The following is a 26,529-nucleotide window of genomic DNA, read 5'->3' as shown; positions in this document are numbered from 1 at the left end:
AAATGGCCCGGATTCACGTAGCACTTACGCCGACGTATCTCGAGATACGCCGCGTAAGTGTAACGATACGCCGTCGTATCTGTGCGCTGTGCCCATAGAACTAGATACACCTGAAAATAGGCTTCTTACGACCGACGTAACTTGCCTATGCCGGCGTATCTTGGGCGCATATTTACGCTGGAGGCATATGGGAAATTAGATTCCCATATGAAAATGAGTGAGATTCACGAACGTACTTGCGCCCGGCGCATGAATATACGCTGTTTACGTAAGTCGTACGTCCGGCGTAAAGTTAAGCCTCATAAAGCAGGGGTAAGTCATGTTAAGGTATGGACCAGGGAACAGCCGTCGTATTTTACGTTGTTTACGTAGTAGTACGTGAATAGGGCTGGGCGTAGGTTACGTCACGTCGTAGGCAGTGATTCGACGTACCTTATGGAGTATTTACAACGTGATTCTGACGCATGCGTACTGGGATGCGTCCACGGGACGGCGCCGTTCGTTCGGCCCATCATTTGCATGGGGTCACGCTTCATTTAAATGGATCACGCCCACCTTCCACCTACTTTGAATTAGGCGGGCTTACGCCGAGGAATTTACGTTATGCAGGCGCAACGTTGGGAGCGAGTGCTTTGTGAATACTGTGCTTGCCGCTCTGCTATACGTCGGCGTAGCGTATATTCGATACGCTACGCCGGCATAACTATGCGCCGATCTACCTGAATCCGGCCCAATATCTGCACCTAAAAATTTGGTTCCAAAATTATTCATTATTGCATTCAGGATTTTTTTTATTACAGTTGACTTTACGCCATAATATTTAGTACCTAGCTTTTTCATTAACCACGTAATACTTGGAATGAATGCCTTTTGACTAAGGAGAAAACATACAGTTAAGCGAAGATATTTGAGTGTCAGACACAGGCTTGACAGACGGAAATTCTAGTCGAAGTGGATTGTGCTGTGAAAGGGCTGTGCAATGTCTGATTTGTTTTCACAATGCTTACCACCTGCGAAGCCGCTCTGATAGAACACAGGTTTTCACTTTAACTCTGAGATGAAAGGCGTGCTCTTGGTTATGCCTTCAGTCTACTGCAATGTGTTGCTAAACTATATCCCTGCTGTTCTTCAAGAATTGATGGCGAGTTTATTTCTCCTTAGGTTGCAGCTCTTGGCGGATCAGCTTTGAGTTTTTAATATACAGCGATGTGCACCACCTGTGAGACAGTTCCGATGGGACACTGAGTTCATCTCCAGCTTCAGGCTGGAAAATGAAAGATTTTTCCTGTGCTGGGCAGGTTCTGTTTTCAATCCGCCGCTTTGCTGGATTATTATGTATCACTGCTTCACTCTGTGAAATGGCCCCAATTGTTGACACACTTTTCACCAACACATTGCTGGTAATAATGTACATTCAGATGAACATACTCTACATTTGCCTGTGCCTCACACCCCGGAGGTTGGACTGCTTGGAGTTTTGAATGACTTTATACCTCCGGACCCATGTTTCGAACTTTAATCCGTGTGTTGCTGTTTTATGTTAGGAAATGGATATTGTTAGGATGGAAAAATAATGCTGCACTCTCCATACAAAGCTTTTATCATTTGGTGAATAAAGATCTACCTGTTTTCAAGTTGATATATAAGGGTAGGGCTTGCCCTAAAAAGTTCTTTAAAATCTGGCAGTCTTGGCTTGATATAGCAGATTCCTTTTAAAAAGATACTCCGCTATCTCAACAGCCATAATATGGTGGATACATTTTGATGCCATCGTGGGGTGGGTGTGTTGAAAGTGCAGACTATGGCCTTCTTGGTCTCTCCTGTTCGAAGGTGAGGGTGGAGGTGGAGGGGGAGTGAGTGTTGTATGAGAGATTGGTATGGCTGTGTATGATTTTTTTATTTAATTTTTTTTTTTATAAATTATATATAATATATTATAACTAATAGAGCAATAAGTTGGGCTCTGTTATGTCCAAACAATTTGATTACGATTGTTAATGTATGCCCTGTTACACCCTATTGGGAGAAGTGTGTGCTATTAGCTAGATTTAGGTAGAGTTAGGTCAGCGTATCAGTAGATACGCCGACCTAACTCAGAATCTGCGCCGACCTAAGTTTAAGTGTATTCTCAAACAGAGATACACTTAAACCTATCTAAGATACGACGGCTTGCGCCGTCCTATCTTAGGATGCAATATTTAGGCTGGCCGCTAGGTGGCCCTTCCATTGCGGTCGGCGTAGAATATGTAAATCACTAGATACGCCTATTCACGAACGTACGCCCGGTTGACGCAGTACAGATACACAGTTTCCATAAGAGATAGGCCGCCTAAAGTTAAAGATGCCCCCTAGGTGGCGTAGCCAAAGTTAAAGTATGGCCGTCGTTCCAGCTTCGAAATTCGAAAATTTTACGTCATTTGCGTAAGTCGTCCGTGAATAGGGATTTACGTCCACGTCTAAATCAATAGGACCGTGCGGCATACTTAGCCGCAATGCACACTGGGAAATGTAGGCGGACGACGCATGCGCCGTTCCAAAAAAACGTCAATCACGTCAGGTCAAAGCATATTAACATAAAACACGCCCCCTCAGCCCATTTTGAATTAGGCGCGCTTGCGCCCGCCACATTTACGCTACGACGCCGTAAGTTAGGAGGCAAGTACTTTGAGAATACAGGGCCAAATCCACAAAGACCCAGCGTAACGGCGAATTTCTAATTTAAGTTACACTGCCTTAAAATTTCTACCTAAGTGTCCGATCCACAAAGCACTTACATAGAAATTTCTGGCCGTGTAACTTAAATTCCGCCGGCGCAAGGCGTTCCTCATTTTATGGGGGCGATTCCCATTTAAATGAGGCGCGCTCCCGCGCCGGCCATACTGCGCATGCTTGTGACGTCATTTTCCCAACGTGCATAGCGCGAAATTACGTTACGTTGGGCTTTGTGGATTGCGACGGGTCAATAAAGTTGCGTCGGGAAAAAAAAAAGATACGGCGCGGAAAAAAAAAATCAAATTCGAAAAAAAAACGCGTTGCTAGACAGAAGGGTCTGCTTTTACATGGTGTACTAACTTTACACCATGTAAAAGCAGCCCTAATTTTGCGTATGCAACTTAATACTTACAGAGAAAAATCGAGGCAGAAAAGCTTCGTGGATTTCCGTAAGTGCTAATTTGCAGTTACTCCGTCGTATCTCTTTTGAGGATTTGGCCCACAGTACTTGCCTCTCTGACTTAAGGGGGCGTAGCGTAAATACGATACGCTACATCGCCTTAAAGTTGCGGCGCTCTCTGTGAATCTACCTATATGTCTCCATTATGGTAACTAGTTAGCCTTGTATGGCTTGTTGTTTATTATCTGCACATTCCTGTAACAAAGTTTCTGCTTATTAAATAAACACCTTTAAAAAAAATAATGTACATTCAGAAATGGCTGCTAGGTTTATTATTTATGTTTAGCATGGGTTAACATGGGTTTCTGGTGAGAGGTTGCCAGTCATGAAGGATGGGGTAGGCGTTTTTAAACAAGTCTTAAAGAGGAAGTAAAATATAATGATCCAATAATTTATTTCTAAATCTTACACATTTAAAGTTGACTAGCTTTTGTAACATTTATTTTCTTCCGGGTATTTGCCGCACCATCTTTACTAGTGATTGCTGAATCTTTTGTGGACGTCATTTCCGTCCTTACTTTGTTTTTCTGTGTAAATCTCGCGCATCACTATTGCCTCTAAACCATCTCAATAGTATTAGAACGGCTGCTTCATCTGAGTGAGTGAGTGAGAAACTTATATAGCACAACACATGCGAACTGAATCGCCTCTGGGCGCTTAGGGCCAGATTCTCGTAGAATGGCGTATCTATGCGACGGCGTAACGTATCCGATTTACGTTACGCCGCCGCAAGTTTTTCAGGCAAGTGCTTTATTCACAAAGCACTTGCCTGTAAAGTTGAGGCAGCGTAACGTAAATCACCCGGTGGAATTCAAATTCGGCGGGTAGGGGGCGTGTATCATTTAAATGAAGCGCGTCCCCGCGCCGAACGAACTGCGCATGCGCCGTCCGTACAATATCCCAGTGCGCATTGCTCCAAATGACATCGCAAGGACGTCATTGGTTTCGACGTGAACGTAAATGACGTCCAGCCCCATTCACGGACGACTTACGCAAACGACGTAACTTTTTAAAATTTCGACGCAGGAACGACGGCCATACTTAACATTGTTGCGCCGCACTTAGGCCACCATATAGCAGGGGCAACATTACGCCGGGAAAAGCCTAACGTAAACGTCGTAACTTTACTGCGTCAGACGCGCGTACGTTCGGGAATTCGCGTATCTAGCTAATTTGCATACTCGACGCGGAAATCGACGGAAGCGCCACCTAGCGGGTAAAAAAAAATTGCAGTTACGATCCGACGGCGTAAGAGACTTACGCCTGTCGGATCTAATGGATATCTATGCGCAACTGATTCTAAGAATCAGTCGCATAGATACGACGGGCCAGATTAGGACTTACAACGGTGTACATGGCGCTGCGCCGTCGTAAGTCTTTTGAGAATCTGGGCCTTAGTATCCTTTCCCTACTGTACTTTTGCCCTCAGAAAAGATGGGTTTTGATTTTTTTTCTGAAGGCCAGGTGATTCACCTCCAACCAGATGCTGGTTGGTAGAGCGTTCCATAGTCTAGGTCCTTGGATTCCAAATCTTCGTTCTCCTTTGGACTTGTATCTGATTTTGGTTGGTGGATTGCAGAACGTGATTGGGGTTGTGACATTTTAGTTTTTCACATAGATATTGGGGGGCATTTCCTTGAACACACTTATGTGTCAGACAGAGTGCCTTAAAAGTGATTCTGTCTTTTACTGGCAACCAATGAAGGGATCTCAGAGATAGATATTGAATAGTACGGGCGACAAGGGGGATCCCTGAGGGACTCCGCATGACACTGTGCATTTTTCAGAAGTGAAAGGACCCAGTTTCACTATTTGAGATCGGTTTTCCAAGAAGGAAAACCGATCTGAATGTCTCTGTGCTGCTCTGGTTCACTCCCCCTGTGTTGGACCACATCACAGGCCTTGCCATACTCTAAACCATCCCTTATCAGAGGTTATGATGTCCGTCTAAACTACAATCCTTCCATCTACTGCTGGTGATTGTACTCTATACAAGCCTGTTTTGACTTTCGGCGACGTATGTCCCCTTAAGTCCATTTGCTCTGGTAAGCCTGCATTCCTTCTGGTGACGGGTTATTATCACACATGGAAGAAGTCACGAATTGATGTTCTGATATTTTTTCATTTATTCACTTGGTGGAATTTCATCACATATGGACTCTATTATATATTTCTTTTGTCATTCATCATCTAGTTGATGCACATTTTTTTGCTCATATAAATGTTTGTCGTTTATTACTTGACAAATGACTGATGATATCGCCCAGTGATAAAAATAAGTCTTCTATAAACAACTGGTGGTTTATAAAGCATCATATGCAGCAAGACTGGACATGCTGGACACTTAAGGAGAACCTTTTCCCCCTTTAGTGGTCAACTGTATACCGAGGAGTGACACGAAAGCTCCCCCTGGCACTTTCCGCCACAACCCTGAATGACATATAAGAGTGGAGGTGTTATCAGTACCAGTGATACATCAACGTTCATATTCTAACCACTACTAGAAAAATGTTGATTGAAATCTGAATTGATGTTATTGGCAACACCTCTATTTGCATTTCTTCCTGGTTTTATTATTTAGCTTTGGGAGATTCTGCCAGACAAGCTATTAGCCCAGTTTGACTGTGGCACATACAAAATTCAACAGATTAAACCCTTTTCAACTGTAGAGCATTGTGCTCATTCTTGAATCATAAGGCAAATAGGTGCTACTCTTTATGTTTATGATACAAGACATAATACAAGCTATAACCAGGGGTGGGGGATACTGTAAGCTATTCTATTATTGCACTAATGTGCAATTCTTTTTGAATTGATATTGAATCTTCTCTCCTCAAACACTAGACAATACAATATTTCAGGTGTGTCTTCTGAAACCCTAGTTCACACATGTGCCAAATGTGTTGTAATGCTTTGTCAATATCTATTATCATTAACTGCAGAGGTACAAAGTAACATCTCTAAGAATGTTTGCCTTCTATTGTTATGAGTATGCATCCATGGATTTACGAACAGAAGTCTAATGTAAACTAGCAAACCAATCTGAACTCAACTACAAATGATATAACTTAATAAGTGTGCTCTGAGCTCCCTGATATTCATCCATGAATGATAAGCTGCCTTGGCAGCTACCAAAATCTTTGGAGCTTGAACTTCTTCACCTTGTGCCAGCCACATAATAAACCAAGAACTACCTACAAACAAATTTACCAAGGATTAATAGAAAACTTTTTATCTGGTTGTTTATTTAGACAGTAATAAAACAAGCTGCCTAATATTCACTGTATTAAGGTAAGAGTGAACACCATGCCTACTGTGAGGCTTTGGGTCATGCTTACAATATATGCACATGAACCATGGGGCATGCGTGAATACACCAAATAATAAAAAAAGGTCCGCGAGCATTTAGGAAGTAGAGCTGCTAGCACAAAAAGGTGACCAACCTAGTAAATATTAAAAATCTAACAAGTGCAGTGCACAAAAACTGTATTAATCACAAAACGCTTCTTAAAGCAGAGTTCCACCCAAAACTCCTCGCCCCCTGACATGCCACATTTGATATGTAATTTTTTTGGGGGGGGAGTGTTTACCTTACTTTTAGTGGGACTTCCTGTCCCACTTCCTGCTTCCTTTTTTGGGCTGCCTAAGTGACCCCTCCTCTCGCCCTAGGCGGCCCCTCCCTGCCAGCGATCTTCTGGAACACAACTAAGGTCCCAGGAGAGCACAGCGCGACTCGTAAAAGATTAATACAGTGGGGAAAATAATTATTTTATCCCCTGTAGATTTTGTAAGTTTACCCACTTACAAAGAAATGAAGAGTCTATAATTTTATCAAAGGTGTATTTTAAATGATAGAGACAAGAATACGAGTATCAACCAAAAATCCTGAAAACACACATGATACAAATGTTTTAAATTGAGTTGCCATTCAGTGAGCAAAATAATTATTTGATCCTAAAGCAAAACATGACTTAGTATTTGGTGGAGAAACTCTTGTTGGCAAGCACAGAGGTAAGACGTTTCTTGAAGTTGGTTACCAGGTTTGCACACATCTCAGAAGGGATTTTGTTCCACTCTTCATTACAGATCTTCTTTAAATCCATAAGGTTTCTTGACTGTCACTTGGCAACTCAAAGTTTCAGCTCCCTCTATAAATTTGTTTTAGGGTTAAGGTCTGGAGACTGGCTAGGCCACTCCGTGACCTTAATGTGCTTCTTCTTGAGCCATTCCTTTGCTGCCTTGGCGGTATGTTTTAGGTCATTGTCATGCTGGAAGACCTATCCACAACCCATCTTCAGTGTTCTGGCTTAGGGAAGAAAGTGCTCATCCAAGATTTTACAATACATGGCCCTGTCCACTGGCCTCTCAATGAGGCCAAGCATAATTTTTCAACCTCTGTGCTTGACTGTAGAGATGGTGTTCTTAGGGTCATAGTCAGCATTTTTCTTCCTCCAAACATGGCGAGTCAAGTTAATGCCAAAGAGCTGAATTTTGGTCTCATCGGACCACAGCACTTTCTCCAAATCCTTCTCTGAATCCTTTAGATGTTCATTGGCAAACTTCAGACAGGTCTGCACATGTGCATTCTTGAGGAGAATAACCTTGTGGGTGCTTCAGGATTTCAATCTGTGACGACGTATTGTGTTACCACTGGTTTATTTGGTGACTGTGGTCACAACTGCCTTGAGATCATTCACAAGCTCCTCCTGTGTAGTTCTGGGCTGATCCCTTACTTTTCTCATGATCATCCTTACCCCATGAGGCAAAATCTTGCAAGCAGCTCCAGACCGAGGGTGATTGATGGTTATTTTGTATTTCTTCTATTTGCAAATGTCTCCTTCTCACCAACCTCTGCAATGATGTCACTCCCGTGCGTGCGCATGCAGTCACTATCGCAACACGGCACTCACTGGACTCATGGCAGACTCAGAGTGCCATGAATGCCGAGCGTACAGTGCATACACCAGTGATGAGATCGGCTGGAGCCTACAGGTAAGGCTTATTAAAAGCTTGCATACAGGTAAAAGTTTAATACCACTTTGACTCTAGCCCAGGGGTGTCAAACTGGCGGCCCTCCAGATGTTCCGAAACTACAAGTTCCATCATGCCTCTGCCTGTGAGAGGCATGCTTGTAACTGTTAGCCTTGCAATGCCTCATGGGACTTGTAGTTTTGCAACAGCTGGAGGGCCGCCAGTTTGACACCCCTGCTCTAGCCTGATTCTGGTTATACAGTATTTATGAATGTTGTGGAATATTTTGTCTTGTACACCAAATTAAATCCGGTCTAGTACTGACCCAGTGCTGTTCCAGTTATATAGTTACATAGTTAGTCAGTTTGAAAAAAAGACACAAGTCCATCAAGTTCAACCAAAAAAAAAATACAATCCCATATACACAAACCTACACCCACAGTTGATCCAGAGGAAGGCGAAAAACCCCAGCGAAGCACGATCCAATTTGCTACAGCAGAGGAAAAAAATCCTTCCCGATCCCCTGAGAGGCAATCGGATTTTCCCTGAACGTACTTTACCTATAAATGTTAGTACCCAGATATATTCTGTACATTTAGGAAAGAATCCAGGCCTTTTTTTTAAAGCAATGGACTGAGCTGGCCAGTCTATTCCACATTTTCACAGCTCTTACTGTAAAGAAACCTTTCTGTATTTGAAGATGAAATCTTTTTTCCTCTAGACGTAAAGAGTGCCCCCTTGTCCTCTGTGATGACCTTAAAGTGAATAGCTCAACACCAAGTTCACGATATGGACCCCTTATATATTTGTACATGTTGATCATATATCCCCTTAATCTCCTCTTCTCAAGACAGAATACATTCAGTTCCTCAAATCTTTCCTCATAGTTAAGCTCCTCCATGCCTCTTATCAGTTTGGTTGCCCTTCTCTGCACTTTCTCCAGTTCCCCGATACCCTTTTTGAGAACTGGTGCTGCATATTCCAGATGAGGTCTTACTAATGATTTGTACAGGGGGGGCAAAATGATATTTCTCTCTCTGGAGTCCATACCTCTCTAAATACATGAAAGGACTTTGCTTGCGTTGGAAACCGCAGAATTACAGGTTATAACTGTTCGACTTAAACTATAATGATTCTCCTTTGAAAACGTTTGAAAACACTCAGCAGCATCTCCCAACTCATAAGTGCAACTAACTTTAGTATCATTAATGAGAATTGAGTCAAAGATAAAAAGCAAATGTGAACATATTTTCTCGATTAGACTTTTTTTTTTAATATATTCAAACATATCTATGATTAATTAACCATTGTCCCCTTTTTCCTTGTTTATAGGAGAGGATTCAACTGCTTCTGAGTGCAGTCCAAATTAGGACAAGTTGACCTTGTTATAAAACGTACCCATTCATTGGCTTGGAATCATTTACGTCTGAACAAGAGGTGTAAAGCCTTATAAAATTTTGATCAATTTTAATTGGAATAATGGTAGCAATAGCTTTGCATTTTGAGTGACTAAACGAAAAATGTGTATTCCACATCTAATGGTCAGCAACATCCTCCAATGGTCCTTGAAACAGTGTTGTTTCAGTATTGGGTCTATGCTGCTGGATTGATTCTCCCACAGATTTTTTGATATAATGCATTTTTAAAACATAAACCAACAGAATATTGCTAGATACAATTAAAGTGTAAAGTAAAAAAAATATATAGTTTTAGATAGATTGGTGAGGAATTAGAACCCCTATCGGGCTTTTATTGTTGCCTGTGTCACCACGACTGAAATAGAGGTATAACCTGAATTTTAGGTTGTCACCAGAACAGAAACAAAGGTGTAATTTTCCAATGGGGACACTCATTTTGGTGACAACCAGAACTAGTGTCCAAAAAAGGGAAATTTCTTTACGGGAGCAAATTCTAAATCGCAGGGAGCAGGGCCGGGACAAGGGGTGGGCAGGAGGAGCGGCTGCCCTGGGCACTCCGGTATCATGAGATGTGGGGAAGCGCCACAAGAAGATTGGGGGAGGGAATTTGTACTGAGAGGGAATTTGGGGGGCAGGAGGTATGAATTGTTTTAGGAGGGGAGATTTGGGGGGGAGCTAGGAGTTATATTGGGGGATTTGTGTTAGAAGGGGGGATGGGGGTGAAGGATTTGTGCTAGAAGGGTTGATCTGGGGGGTTTGTGTTAGATGAGGTAATATGGTGACGAGGGTATTCATTTGTACTAGGAAGGGAATTATTTGGGGGGGGGGGTGGATTTGTGCTAGTAGGGATGATTGGGGGGTATATGTTTTAGGATGGGAACTTCGGGGGGGGGGATTTGTGCTAGGAGGGTGGATGGGGTTATTTTATGGGAGGCAGTGGGTATGGATTGTTCTAGGAAGAGAGATTTGGGGGATGCTAGGAGGTGTTTGTGTTGGAAGGGTTGATTTGGGGGGGTTTGTGTTAGACGAGGTGATATGATGAAGGGGGTATAAATTTGTGCTAGGAGGGGAATTATTTTCGTGAGGGGTGTGTATTTGTGCCAGTAGGGATGATTGGGGGGTATATGTGTTAGGAGGGGAAATTCGGGGGGGGATTTGTGTTAGGAGGGTGGTTGGGATCATTTGATGGGAGGCAGAGGGTATGGATTGTTCTAGGAAGGGAGATTTGGGGGGGGGGGTGCTAGGAGGAATTTTGGGGGTCAATTTGTATGGGGGGATTTGTTTAAAGAGAGGATTTGAGCTGAGAGGAGGGATGGGGGGTAGGGGGAAAATAATTGTGCTGGGAGAGGGTGGATTTGTCCTGGGAGAAGGGGGGATCTATGCTTAGGGGTAAGAGTGCAGATCAGTGCTCATTTATTTATTTTTTATGGGAGGGGGATTTGTTGACATACAATGCTCATACAGTACATCTTGGGGGGGTTCAGTTTGGCATGTTTGCCCTGGGCTCTAGATGACCTTGGGCCAGATTCACAAAAGAGATACGACGGCGTATCTCCTGATACGCCGTCGTATCTCTGAGAGTATCTATGCGGCTGATTCATAGAATCAGTTACGCATAGATAGCCCTAAGATCCGACAGGTGTAATTGACTTACACATTCAGATCTTAGGATGCAATACTTCGGCCACCGCTGGGTGGAGTTTGTGTCGTTTTCCAGCGTCGGGTATGCAAATTATTTTTTACGGCGATCCACAAAGGTACGCGCGTTCGTTACGTCGTCGCTAGTCGGTTTTTTCCCGTTGCAAAGTTAGGCCAGCTTTTTCATGGCTTAACTTTAGACGAGCCATGTTAAAGTATGGCCGTCGTTCCCGCGTCGAATTTCAAATTTTTATTTTTTTGCGTAAGACGTCCGGAAAATACGAAATTACGCTACGCACGTCGCCGTTCAAAAAACACGTCGGGCGCTGTAATTTCGCGCAAAGCACGGTGGAAAAATTCCGAACGGAGCATGCACAGAACGTCCGGTGCGGGAGCGCGCCTAATTTAAATGGTACACGCCCCATTTGAATTAGGCGGGCTTGCGCCTGATGGCTTTACGTTACACCGCCGTAAGTTTACACGCAAGTGCTTGGTGAATCAGGCACTTGCGCTGAAAACTTGCGGCGGTGTAACTTAAAGACGATACGTTACGCCGCCGCAGTTCTCTATGAATCTGGCCCCTTGTCCCGGCATTGGCAGAGAGTAATGGGGAATTTCTAAAAATAAATAAAAAATTAAGAATTTAAAAAATGTAATAAAAAATACATTTTTACTTTTTCTCCTACTCAATCTAAAATAAAAAATAAAAAAAGTTTTAGCTTTATATATATTTTAAATCTGTATCAGTTACATTAGGTATTGGCAGTATTAGATAAGGCATACACAGAAAAAAAATATCTACATTTTGTTTTACTTTAACAAAAAAAATTCTCTGCTATCACAGAAAAATACTCTAGAAACCATTTGATAAAAAAATAATAATAATCTCATTCTATCTTTGAAGCGGTTTCATTTATTTTACTACCCACTGTGAGCCTTATCAGAAGGCCAAGTATAAGAAGTTTCCTAGTTTATGATTAGGAAAGAATCTGATAGATTAGAAGACTCAATTGAAGTTGGACATAATAAGTATTACAGTATTACATGACATTAATCCTGCCATTCCATTACTTTCTCAATCATTGTGCACAGACTAATTATTCTGAAGCCAGCGATCAGGAAAAAATAGAAACATACTTACACAGGGCTGCAGTAATCTCTTTATTGCATCAACAAGGCAGGCTCTGTACTGGTCCAGAAACAAGCTGACATTGAGAAGAGAACACATTCTGGATTACAATGGGGGTTTAATGTATTAATGATACAAGAAGACAACTATCAAGCCAATTACACTAATTTAGCGGCTATAAAAAAAAAAAGAATTACATAAACATTAGATCCTCTGATATTCAGTGGCCTAGGGTGGCCATACACAGTGCAATAACTGCAAGTAGCATAGAAGGATTTATAATTTTGCCTGAACAGGCAAAGATTTTTATTTATTTTTTAAATAGACCGTAATCATCTCATACTTACTACACCCCAATTCTCCCCTGTAAACAACAATATTAGCTAGATTCAGGTAGAGTTAGGTCGGCGTGTCAGTAGATACGCCGACCTAACTCGGAATCTGCGCCGACCTAAGTTTAAGTGTATTCTCAAACAGAGATACACTTAAACCTATCTAAGATATGACGGCTTGCGCCGTCCTATCTTAGGGTGCAATATTTAGGCTGGCCGCTAGGTGGCGCTTCCATTGCGGTCGGCGTAGAATATGTAAATCACTAGATACGCCTATTCACGAACGTACGCCCGGCCGACGCAGTACAGATACGCCATTTACGTAACGCTTTATCAGGCCTAAAGTTATTCCATCTTATAGATGGAATAGTAATGTTAAAGTATGGCCGCCGTTCCCGCTTCGAAATTCGAAAATTTTACGTAGTTTGCGTAAGTCGTCCGTGAATAGGGATTTACGTTGTTTACGTCCACGTCGAAATCAATAGGCCCGTGCGGCGGACTTAGCCGCAATGCACACTGGGAAATGTAGGCGCACGGAGCATGCGCAGTTAAAAAAAAACATCAATCACGTCGGGTCAAGCCTGATTATCCTAAAACACGCCCCCTCAGCCAAATTTGAATTAGGCGCCCTTACGCCCGCCCGCTTTAGGCTACGCTGCCGTAACTTAGCAGGCAAGTACATTGTGAATCATGTACTTGCCTCGCTAACTTACGGCGGCGTAGCCTAAGTGCCTTAAGCTACGGCGCCTTAAAGTTGCGGCCATCTCTGTGGATCTAGCTATAAGTGTCAGTCCACCAAATGTGCATAAACTAAAGCCTAATACACATGGGCCAACTGTCTGGCGGCAATGGGCAGTTCTATAGAAACCGGCCGACATTCGGCCCATGTGTACAGCAATCGATTCGACATATGCCAGCTTCTATCGAAGGGGCGTGACTGAAAAGAGTCTGCCAGCAGGCTCCCGATCAGTGCCAATGACTGAGAGTGCCGACTGGAGTGTTCTGGTGGGGGCACGTCCCCCTATCAGAAGACAATAGCACAGCAGGGGAGAACACTGTACTAACATCGGATTGTTAGTACACCCGCTCCAACCTGAGCAGTCAGTTTTTTATTTTGTTTAACCTGAAAAACAAAATAGTAGTGTGTACGAGACTTTAAAGGATAAGTTCACCTTTTGTTTCTAAATTCCAGCTCCCCTATGTACCAATATAGCATTAATGAACTTGTTTTGCAAAAATTCAATGGCTTTTCATTTATTCTACACATGCTTACCTCACTCTCTTCATAGCTGTTTAACACACTGCCCAATTACTTCTGCCTTACTTCCTAGACAGACTTTAGGTCATGACACATGAAGGAGTTGACCAGCTGAGGGTGGATGATGCAGAGGGTGTGCTAATGAGATCAGCTGGTCAACTCCTTCCAGTGTCATGACCACCTTTTGTGACATGGTGGGGTGCTAGGTGCATAGCATAAGAGGTGGTGCAATAAAGTGGAGGAAAAGGAGAGTGTAATGGGTAGAAGGAACGTTCTCTGACCTGGAGGGGATGAGGTAGATGGAAGGGAGTTGATATAAGGAGGAGGGAGGTTTGAGTTGGGAGGTGCTGTGACCTGGAGGTAAGGTAGGTGGCAGGAAGGCACATTAACCAGAGAGGGAAGTACTTGACTGGAAAAGAGTTGTATGGCGGGGGATTTAAGGTGGCAGGTGTTGCTGTGTTTGGGGGGAGTGGATGTCAGTGAGGTAACGAAATGAAAATGGGGGAGTTGTGAAGATGGGGCCTAGCTAATAACATCATTATTCCACCAGAGAAAATATTTTGCATGTACAGGCATTATCCCCTCACATGACTCCTGATACTGAGAGCCTGTCCCACTGTCTGTTGTCTGTGGTAATATCACTCCTTGCACAGTGGCTGAAGTGTGGGATACGAGCTCAATGTAGTTTCAGCTGTTCAGTTTTTTGAGCTGGCGACAATGTGCTGCAATATTCCTAAACTGAGGTTTGCAGAGCTGTCAGCACACCTTTGTCTGGGAGATTTGTTAGCAATAGGCTCCAGCAACTTAACATCGTCAGGCACATTGAATTATTATCCGGCACTTCAGCAGGACAGTGCAAGGCATGATTTTATAGCACACAGGTGGCAGCATGCCGCGGGACAAGGAGAGGCCTTGCTGCTGGTCAAGTCTGACTAGGGACAAGAATTAATTCCTCCTCACAGAATTTGATTGACTCTGCCTCTGTATCCTGCGAGGAGAGGAACATAGACCAGCGCCGCTGCTGATGGGTACAGCACTGGATTGAGAAAGGACCTAGGTAAGTATAAAGAGGGGTAAGGAGGCGATACTACTACTGGAGCACTAGGATGACCATCTAAAATGGAGATACAAAAGCATTCATATGAGAAGAAACTTTACCAGATACATAATTTGGTGTATAAAACTAACGGAGGAAAAAGGTCCATGCAAGATATTCAAAACTTGATGACGTTCAGAGGATAATGGATAGAAGTGGAAAACCCTTCAACCTGATCACACTGCCTCTTACCATAGTAATTTTACCCTCCTAAAGGAAAGACCAAACAGCACAATTTGAATCCTTTGTTACTGTGAGGACCCTTAGGTATAAACTTTATTGATGATGAAACGCGTAGGATGGAGTCACGGCGTGAGACACCATCGCGCACAGGGATGTAGCAGCCATCTGGTTGGTTGGAAACAACACAACGGTACTTATGACATGCTGGTTTTACTTTTTATAAATGTAAGTGCTCTACATTTAACTACTACATGCTGGATACTAAATTTAGTACACTATGAAATGCTTCCTTCATTTCCTTTGATCACCTTGGGAGTATTTATGGAAATTTGAACAGACTGACTTGTGCATTTGAGAGAGTGCTGCTGGAGGAAGAAGTCGATGGTATCCATACCTGTGTCTCCTCATGTTAACCAAGGATTCAAATTGCCCTGATTGACCATTTCTTTGGGAGGGTACAATTACTATGCTAAGAGTTAGTGTGATTGAGTTGAAGGCGATGGGTCTTCCATTTCTGTCTATTATCATCTGAGCACCATGTAGTTTCAAATATCTTGCAAGGACTTTTTTGGTGGACTTTTTTCCTCCTTTAGTTTTATACCTCAAATGATTTATCTGGAAAAATGTTCTTCTTAAATGAAGGCATTTGCATTTCAATTTTAGATGGTCATCCTAGCGCTATTTTTGATATATTTATGTTCTATATTGTTTCCTGCAATATTGTGCAAGCAGTTTTTTTTTACAAGTTTTTTGACCTATTGGTATTGAGGCCAAGCGTGACTATTTTCTTGTATTTTTAGATACTACTACATTTTTTACCTTAATCCAGTGAATGCATTGTAAAAAATTGTCTGCCATTGGAATCACTTTAAGTTTACTTTAAATAAGTCCATAAATGTAAATTGTCAATAAAAAAACCTGATACACATTCTCAGAGAAGTGTAACAAATGTACCTAGACTCAGAGACATCTGCTGTACATCACCTTACTATAATGCAGCTTTACATTAAACTCGTAATGTACAAATCAGGTTAAGTACGCAGTCAGATTATGTAATTCTACACAAATGACTGTGACGGGATTTGAGCTGCTGCAGTAACGTTCCAGGAAAATGCTAATTTTCTCAGTTATCGTTGTGAATGGTGAACACACAAAGCCCTCATCAGGAAGTGCAGAGGTGAAAAGAAAAGAGTAGGCAACTCCTGGCGAACATCTTCCATCGAGAGGAGCACGGAATAAAATAACACCCGCAAAGACTAGTCAACACTGAAATATCCCCAGCAGGCAAATTGGATGAAAGACTCAGAAGTAATTCAAGAAGCCTCAGCACAGCTGTTCAGCAGCGTCGTTGAGGTAAAAGATTTCATTCCCTGAAAATAGTTAAGGATCTAGCTACTAGGTCATAATACGGCTTATTCCAAACCTCCCAAAGGTCAGGAATACTTACGTTAAATACGTTAAATGTAGGCCGAGAAATTTGCTGAAGCAAGTCTAGGCTCCCCTTGTTTTACAAATAAACATCTAAATAAGTAGATTGTGTGTATACATTAGATTTTTCAAGTTTTTTGTAATCTGCACAATGTGATTTAGAACCAGGGCTGTGGAGTCGGAGGAAATTTTGGGTACCTGGAGTCGGAGTCAGAGGAAATTTTGGGTACCTGGAGTCGGAGTCAGCAAACAATGCACCGACTCCAACTAAATTTAGATTGTCGAAACATTTACGAGTCAAAACATTTATCTACCGACTCCAAGGCCCTGTTTAGAACACTGCACAATTGCACTCTTCTCTTGCCAGTAAATGCCAGTGAAAGGAAAGGGTCGTCAGTTAAAAATATGGCTGTGATGCTCGGCATGCGAAGTTCCAGTCCGAAGCCGGCCAATACCATCCGAGTGCCTGCTACAGTGTGTTCAGGTAACCCTGCCATGGGGGGGGGGTTGGGCCTGGCGGAGGCGGTGCCTGAGCATGTGGTGTGATGTTATGGTACAAGGGAGTGGAGCGGCCAGAGCATCGTGTGTGGGTCTGCGGGACGTGAGCAAAGGCAAGCCAGGAGCTGTCAGTGCTGTTTGGACCGGAGTGGACTGAAGGGACCACCTGGCATGGAGAGAGAAGGAAGGGGGTATATGTGCCCAGTAAGCAAGTGGTTAAAAAAAGTGCTGTAAATAAAAAAAAGCCTTTTAACCACTTAAGGACCGCCTCCTGCACATATACGTCGGCAGAATGGCACGGCTGGACACAAGCGCGTACAGGTGCGTCCTCTTTAAGTGCCCAGTCCGTGACCGCGGGACCCGATTGCCGCTGGAGTCCCGCGATCGGTCCTGAAGAACGGGGAGAGCTGTGTGTAAACACAGCTTCCCCGTTCTTCACTGTGGCGCTGTCATTGATCGTGTGTTCCCTTATATAGGGAACCACAATCAATGACGTCACACCTACAGCCACACCCCCCTACAGTTAGAAACACAGATGAGGTCATACATAACCCCTTCAGCGCCCCCTTGTGGTTAACTCCCAAACTGCAATTTGTCATTTTCACAGTAAACAATGCATTTTAAATGCATTTTTTGCTGTGAAAATGACAATGGTCCCAAAAATGTGTCAAAATTGTCCGATGTGTCCGCCATAATGTCGCAGTCACGAAAAAAATCGATGATCGCCGCCATTAGTAGTAAAAAAATAAATAATTATAAAAATGCAATAAAACTATCCCCTATTTTGTAAACCAACCGATAAACGCTTATTGCGTTTTTTTTTTTACAAAATAGGTAGAAGAATACGTATCGGCCTAAACTGAGGGAAAAAAAGTATTTTTTTATATATTTTTGGGGGATATTTATTATAGCAAAAAGTAAAAAATATTGATTTTTTTTCAAAATTGTTGCTCTATTTTTGTTTATAGCGCAAAAAATAAAAACTGCAGAGGTGATCAAATACCACCAAAAGAAAGCTCTATTTGTGTGAAAGAAAGGACGCCAATTTTGTTTGGGAGCCACGTCGCACGACCGCGCAATCGTCAGTTAAAAGGGACGCAGTGCCGAATCGCAAAAACTGTCCGGGTCCTTTAGCTGCCTAAAGGTCCGGGTCTTAAGTGGTTAAATGACCAGAACAAATAAGATTATCCCCCCTAGGCCGCATACACACCATCGGAAAACAAACCGATGAAATTGGACCAAAGTTCAGTTTCATCGGTCCAAACCGTCCGTGTGTATGCCCCATCGGTCTTTTGTCCTTCGGACAAAAATTAGAGAACTTATTTTAAAATCTAACCGATGGACGGCTGACCGATAGGTCCAAACCGATGGTTAGTACACAAAAGCATTGGTTCAAAACCCGCGGATTCTCAGAATCAAGTCGACGCATGCTTGGAAGCATTGAACTTCGTTTTTTTCAGCACGTTGTGTGTTTTACATCACCGCGTTCTGACCCGATCGTTTTTTGACCTGATGGTGTGTACGCACATCAGACCATCAGTCTGCTTCAGCGGTGAATCGATGAAAACGGTCCGTCGGACCATTCTCATCGGATGGATCGACCGTGTGTATACGCAGCCTTAGACTTCAATGGGGTTCTGAGTTCACAGACTTTAGCCAGAATTATATGAACCCCATTAGAACTGAACCCAGGTAGATTTGGTCATCCCTATTCTAAAACAACTGACATTTTTTTTTTATAAAATACTTGTTTTCACATTTTTGATCTTTTGTTACATCCCTTTCGCAGTCACTTTCTGAATACAGTACATGCGATCAAGTGATAGCTGCATAACATTTCTCAGGATGCCTTTCTTAATGTGACAACAGTGGCCTATGAGGTTGATTTACTAAACGCAAACAGACTCTGCACTTTGCAAAGTCCAGTTGCATTCTGCAAGTGCTCCAGAGCTTAGTAAATGAGGTAACTCATCTCATCTGTGTGACTACAAAGGAGTATAACTGTCAGACAGGTTGTGAAGTTGTCCTCCAATACCAGGAAGTTCCTTTATGGCAGGGTTATCAGGTCGACGTCAATCTCTGACGAAACGCATAGGGAGGATTACGTGCTGACGTCATCGCTGTCTTGTGAATCCCGGAAGCTCGGGTGCTCGAGGGTTTGCTTCTGCCAGCCGGCATTTTTACTATGATCTGTATATGTGTTTCCAAATAAATCGTTGGATTTTATGCTATGTGGAGCATCTTTATTATCTTTGAGTGGGATTGTCGGAACATCGCAAAGGGAAGATTTGCCTACAGGTCCGTAGATCGTAAATTGAAATACTATCCAAGGCCCTGGCGGGATAATCAGCCACAGACATTACTGGCCCCTTTCAAGGCCCAGTACTGCTGGTAAGCAGATATTTTTATCTTTGGTGGTGGTCTCTGTGGTGTGCAGTCACTATTTGGAGTCAGTCCGATTGTGTGTCACCGGAACTGAGATCCACGCGTGGAATACTGTGCAGGACTTCTTCCGTTCTTCCTTCTCTTTTTTACAACCATACCCATACCTCCTTATATCAAGGGAACTGTATTTTTCATATATGGATATATAAGTGGACTTTTCACATTGTTTTTTTTTTGCCTGGTAACTGTTTGCCGACCAGCCGCTGTCGTTTTACGGCGGCTGGTCGGCTCCCCTGCGCGAGAGCCCGTAGATATACGTCGCTCCCTGAAGCGGCCACTAGGGGACCGTGCGCCTGCTCGTCCCTGACTTCCGTGCGCGTGCCTGGTGGGCGCGATCGCCGCCAGGCACCCGTGATTGCTCGTTACATTTAGAACACATCCAGGGAACATACTTAACCCCTTCCCCGCCCCCTAGTGTTAACCCCTTCACTGCCAGTGGCATTTTTATAGTAATCAATGCATTTTTATAGCACTGATCGCTATAAAAATGCCAATGGTCCCAAAAATGTGTCAAAGGTGTCCGAAGTGTCCGCCATAATGTCGCAGTACCGAAAAAAAATCGATGATCGCCGCCATTACCAGTAAAAAATAAATATTACAAAAATGCCATAAAACGACCCCCTATTTTGTAAACGCTATAACTTTTGCGCAAACCAATCAATAAACATTTATTGCGATTTTTTTAATGAAAAATATGTAGAAGAATACGTATTGGCCTAAAATGAGGAAAACATTTTTTTTTATATATTTTTGGGGGATATTTATTATAGAAAAAAGTAAAAAATATTCACTTTTTTCAAAATTGGCGCTCTATTTTTGTTTATAGCGCACAAACTACCACAAAAGAAAGCTCTATTTGTGGGAAAGAAAGGACGCAAATTTTGTTTTGGAGCCACGTCGCACGACCGCGCAATTGTCAGTTAAAGTGACGCAGTGCCGAATCGCAAAAAGTGCTCTGGTCTTTGACCAGCAATATGGTCAAGTGGTTAAATCAGCACGACTCTGCTCTATACCACTATTGATTATGTGATAATATCTCGCATTAGAGTTGCTGTTATTCTTTGCAATTTTTGCTCTAAATTGATCAAATCTAGCATTGGTATTCCCTCCTTTTTCTTTATACAATTTTTTTGTAACACAAGCTGTAAATATTGAAATAAAAGGAATATTACTTTTAATATCACAATACTTATTATATAGAGTCCTAACAATTTGGTTTACATGCACTTTAACTTGTAATACTGCTATGTTTGGTGTTCACATGAACAATTGTGCATTGCTGAATATTTTTGAAGCAGGACGTGCTGCTGTTGAAATTGATCATAATGAAATATTTCCACTCCATTTATGTGTGACACTCCAACGTCCAGCGCTTAACGCGGGGTTCCAACCACAATTAGCATTTTTTAAATGTATGTCCTTTCATCCTGCGTTTTTACAATATAAATCTGGTCACTTACTATTTTACAATCCGCCGACGCTCCGCACAGTTATTCAAAAAATATAGTTTATAAAACTATGTCCACACCGTTGTCATTTTGCTTGTGGGCATTGTGAAGCCCACAAGCACTTACTTCCTGAAAGTCTTGGATGGGGAGTGATAATTGGATAGCGCACTGCATCCTGGAAAATGATGACACATATTTCCCAGGAGCATTAGAGGGAGATGATGTCAGGATCCTAGGTGATTCCAAAGGCAGATTTTTGTGGGACCGCATAGCAACAGGCATTTCCAGATGAGTAAAACATTTTTTTTTCTCTTTTTCTTTTTTAGGTCTAATGAGCACAATAATGAAAACAAAAATTTGGGATGGAAACTCCACTTTAAGTTTGTTCCCACCAGAGTGATTTCTCACTGAATTTCTACCTACCTAATGGTCTCTCCCGAAATAACCTGTTAAACCGAGCTAAAAAAGGGATATCTTTCGACTATGGTTTATATTTACCACTCTTTCATGGAGAAAGCATTTTTCCCCACCGTACAAGGAACATTTGATATCTCCCATTATTTTTCAACAACCAACTTGTCATCTTCATCTCTCAGTAGAATGACCACCTGTGTAGCAGCTTTTTACACGTAGTCAAAGAATCTCTTCCTGCCCATCACACGTCTATCGCCATTCTCCATCAGCTTTAGCAACTGCACTTTCGCCAATCACTGTTTTCAGTTGATTCTGACTATAAAGTTTGGCCCGGATTCAAGAAGCAATTGCGCCTGCGTAACCATAGGTTACACAGCGCAATTGCTTACTTGCCCCGGCGTTACGAATGCTCCTGATTCAGGAACATCGTTACGCCGACTGCACCCTAAAATCTGCGTGGCATAAGGCTCTTATGCCACGCATATCTTAGGCTGCATTCTTGCGATGGCCGCTAGGGGGCGCTCCCATTGTGCTCAGTGTATAGTATGCAAATTGCATACTAACACCGATTCACAATGTTGCGCGAGCCCTGCGTACGCAATTTACGTCGTTTCCGTACAGCGTGTTTAGCGTAAGGCTGTCCCTTCTAATAGCAGGGGCAGCCAATGCTAGAGTATACCCGACGTTCCCGCGTCGCGACGTTCGATTTTGACGTAATTTGCGTAAGTGATTCGTGAAAGGCGCTGGATGCCATTCACGTTCACTTTGAAGCAAATGACGTCCTTGCGACGTCATTTGCCACAATGCACGTCGGGAAAGTTTCCCGACGGAGCATGCGCTCTACGCTCTGCGCGGGAGCGCGCCTAATTTAAATGATTCCCGCCCCCTACGGGATCATTTACATTAGGCGCCCTTACGCAGGGCAAATTTACACAGCGCACACGCAATTTACGGAGCTACTGCTCCGTGAATCGCGGGTAGCGCAGTAAATTTGCGGGGGCGCAGGGCAAAAACGTTGCCCTGCGCCTCCGCAAGATAGGGGCAAATCTACCTGAATCCGGGCCTTTATGTTCTCCAGACCAAAAGTGTGGCTGTCCCCATACATAAAACAAGGCTGCAGTTTCAAGAGTTGGGCTATATCTGAGATGGGTAAGTTGGATACCATACTGAGTAATTCTATATAAAAAGCAAAATTCCAAACAAATCTTTTATTTAGCTGTGGATAAAATAAGGGAAGGTTTAGAGCAGGGGGCCTCCAAAGAATGGCCTATGGGCCACATTCAGCTCATTACAAGATTTTATAGGACCTGCGGACGGCCAGGGTCAGTGGCCTATTCCTGTGAACAGATTGAGGACTCATCAATGGAGGCTGCCTACAGTTTCTGCTTCGACCTGATGTAATGGAAGGGGGACTGTGACGATGACTCTAATGTGAGGGGAACTTTGATGGGGACTCTTATGTAAGGAGGACCCTGATGTAAGGCAGGACTTTGATGGGAATCCTGATGTAAGGGGGACGTCAAAAATAAGGGGGGCTCTGATGGCGACTCAAGTGCAGCTTGAGAAAAGGATTGCCGAACCTTCACAGGAAAGTGTCCTGCCCTACTAGGAGCTGACAGGTGCTGGATCTGCAAAGGTTTGATGAGGAAAAATATCCTGGGTGGCCGCACACCATGAAAAAGGCATCTTTATTGTATATAATAAAATAAAATACAGTGTACAGCAGTCAAATCATATAGAGAAACAGGGGAGAACAGCTAACACGTTTCACATCAATCAATGCTTAGTCATAGCTGTGCAGCTTGCTTGTTATTAAAAGACACACAGATAATGGCAACCAAAATCCATCATGTGTCTGGAGTATATTAAACAAACAAAGGTTATGAAAAACTTTACTAGCTTTCCTTTAGCAATGTAATCATTTACAGGGTTGTTCTTCTACATTAAGGGTCTATAAACTTTCTAAACAAAGGTCCACTTTACTGTCCTTTTGACTTAATAGATTGGACTGCGGCTAGAAATTGTCCCAGCATCAGTGGGAGTAAATAATGCCTCAGGCTTGGTGGTCAATGGGAGAAAAAAAATTACATTGCATCTGTGATCAGTAGGAAGAGGAAGATTCCGCCATCATTTGTATTAGTGGGAGGAATAGTGCCCCATCACTGGTATTAGTGGGAGGAATAGTGCCCCCATCATTGGAAAAGAGGGTCTGGAGAAGCGATCAGAACGCATGTCCCGTTAAGTTCTTCACCATGGACTCAGGGCAGGAGAAGGTTGGTGAGTGAGCCACAGTGGATATCTGGATGAGGCATGCCAGAGGAGCTGGATGCAAGGCCAGAGGAGAGACTGTGGGGTTTTGTGTCAAATCGTTTTTTTTGTCTGCGGGCGCAGGATTTTCAAATTGGGCTAGCTGGGATCAGTAGTCCACCAACTAACTCAAGCTGCTAAACATCTAGGCTGCCAAGAAGTTTTTTTTTATCCTGTAAGTGTACAGTATATTATTTTAGCGCATCAAACAATTGTTATACTACTGCATTTAGGTGGTGCTTCCTTTCTCCTCCCCCTTCTTATCTTGATACAGAGCTGGCTTTAATCTGAGGATAGCTGCCGCCTTCCATGTTCCACATACACATATCTAGATGTGTGTATACCCCCCATGTGGTATAATAGACTCTTATGGTCTACCTACAGACTTGATTTTACACGATTACACTGTGCGCCGGACAAAACTTTAGTTTTTTGCCCTGATATACAGTATATGGGACCGGAGACTGAACCCAAATACCACCTCTATGCAAAATAAAGACTACTAGACCAGATATTGTGGTTTATTCTTGGTATAGTAAATACAATTTAATTTAATTAAAAGTTTAATTACTTTTTTTATCTTATAGGTTCCTTGGTGACAGACTACAGAAATGTCCAGAAGATTTGAAAAGCACATGACAGGAAAGAAATCAAATTAATTGAGTTTGTCCCAGGCTCTGTAGGTAGGGGTCGCTATTGTGCTCCCCATTTTTCATTCTTACAGCTGTGTAATTAACATGGTGTATTACAGAAGACATTTATATGACTTGGTCTCTAGAAGATATCCTTATTATATTGCTTCAAAAGCTTCAGCTTTTTCAGAGACCTGGGGTAAATATGCATATCAAGAGTTTTGACTTTCCTTTGATTTCATTGCCTGCTTTATCCAGGTCAGTGACTGAGAACATATTCAAGCCAAACACAGCCAGGCAACTAGCATCCTCAGGAGGAAGTCAACAATTGCAGCACCTGCAGTTCTCTCAGCACAGATGTAATTTTAGTAAACAATTTGATGCTCTGGCTTACACAGGGAATATGGAAGGCAAGGACCTCTCCTCATCTGGAACTGTGGAAACCATGCCCAAATAAAGTAGAGGGATAAGGACTAGTCACCAGGTTGTCGGCAGCTTATCTTTTCCCCATTATTGACCTTCCATGCCTTGATCTGTACTAATGTAAATGTTGGCTTGTAGAGGAGCAGGGCTTTTCTTCCTCCTGTCAGAGCCATCCTCTGATGACTGATTAAGGTACAGTATATTGAAAAAGTAGCAGTAGCTGTGGAGGAAAAAAAGATCTGCAGGTGCAAGGTGATCCTTGCACTGCAAGTCCTCTGGTACTACATTCCCTCCAGCAATAAAAAAGTGAACAGCACAGTAATTACATTTACCAAATCTCACCTCAAGCCTTGTGAGAATATAGGTCAGTGGCAGCAGTGCCTAAGATGATCTTCCACGGCAGATACACAACTTACACAGCTCTGAATGCATTGCCTTTTTTTTTTTAAAAAAGCAATTCAGGATAAATGGTCGATTTTTCTGGATACTGCTTAATAAAATTTAAATCTTTAGGTATTCCCTGTAATTTAGTAAATGTTAACTTTTTAAGTTAAAGGGGTTGTAAAGGTTGTATTTTTGCATAGGATGCATTAAGGTGAAAAATCACCTGGCAATCACGGGCCCCCGCAGCCCCCTCCCGGTTTACTTACCTGAGTCAGTTCACCTGCTCGGCGTGTCCCCGGAATCCTCTTCTCCACGTAGTCCTGGCGTTGATTGGATAGATTGTTAGCAGCGCAGCCATTGGCTCCCGCTGCTGTCAATCAAATCCAATGACGTGGGTGCCTTGGCTGAGTCATACACTATGGACGCCGAGAGTATGACACAGGAGCGTGCCCGCAAGGTGACCCCCTCAGGAGAGAGATTCCCAGAGGAGGTTATCTAATGCAGGGAGGAGCCGCAAGAGCTGCCGTGGGACCCCAGAAAAGGATGTTTGGGGCCACTCTGTGCAAAACAAACTGCACAGTGGAGGTAAGCATGATTACATAAAATAACCTGAACCTTTACAATCACTTTAAGTTCAGATCCCCTTCAAGGTACCATAAAAAACTTCTAATATTTTAAACTCCTCCTAAGAGAAAGCATGTTGGACATGTTACTTCTAAAATACAGTGCTGTGTTGGCATTATCTCCATTTTTCAGCCAAGACCCAACATAAATTATCCAATATCTCCATGCTGTACTTGTTAAAGTGTGATACTGTGTTATCTAAGGCATGCATCCCGAATGGTAGTCTTTGTCACCAAGATAAAAAGGCTTTCTATGATTTCCACAGTTAGCCATTAAAAGGTATTAGACTCGGCTACTTTTGTTATATTGACAAGTGCTATTCTGCATCCAGTACTGGCACTCAGCCATCATCCTGTGCAAATATATTCTCTAAATATATTTTCAGAAGGTCAGGTGGTCACATCACTATGTGAGAATTATTCATCTTGCTACAATTTGATCCTATGCATCTCTTTTTAGATCACAGTGTTTGATAGCAGAGATGTAATCAATTCTTAGTGATTTGATGCTCTTCTAGCAAATAAAATTGCTACCTGTCTCTGTGTTTGGGCTACAGGTACACAAATTGAGCTGTCATCATATTTTCTATAATACTTCACTGTTTCCTATATCCTCATTATTCAGTGCCCGAAAGGAACCTAGCTATGACATTAACCATGCCCCTCCTACTCTCCTACACATTGCCTTATCTGTATTCACTTTTCACAAACCATCTTGTAAACCACATAT

The 26,529-nt window shown here is 42.7% G+C and overlaps 1 protein-coding gene across 2 annotated transcripts in view; it reads right to left on the bottom strand.

Annotated features, from left to right (window-relative positions):
* The window catches only part of CAMKMT (calmodulin-lysine N-methyltransferase), a 596,098-nt gene that overhangs the window by 46,707 nt on the left and 522,862 nt on the right, over positions 1-26,529 (bottom strand). For both annotated transcript variants that reach the window (XM_040351550.1, XM_040351549.1), the window contains exon 9: positions 12,341-12,404. In XM_040351550.1, coding sequence (XP_040207484.1) covers positions 12,341-12,404 — 64 coding nt within the window. The remainder of the gene's footprint in view (positions 1-12,340; positions 12,405-26,529) is intronic.

The sequence above is a fragment of the Rana temporaria genome, chromosome 4, assembly GCF_905171775.1.
Source record: "Rana temporaria chromosome 4, aRanTem1.1, whole genome shotgun sequence".
NCBI lineage: Eukaryota > Metazoa > Chordata > Amphibia > Anura > Ranidae > Rana > Rana temporaria.
This window is presented reverse-complemented; position numbering and strand designations above follow the sequence as displayed.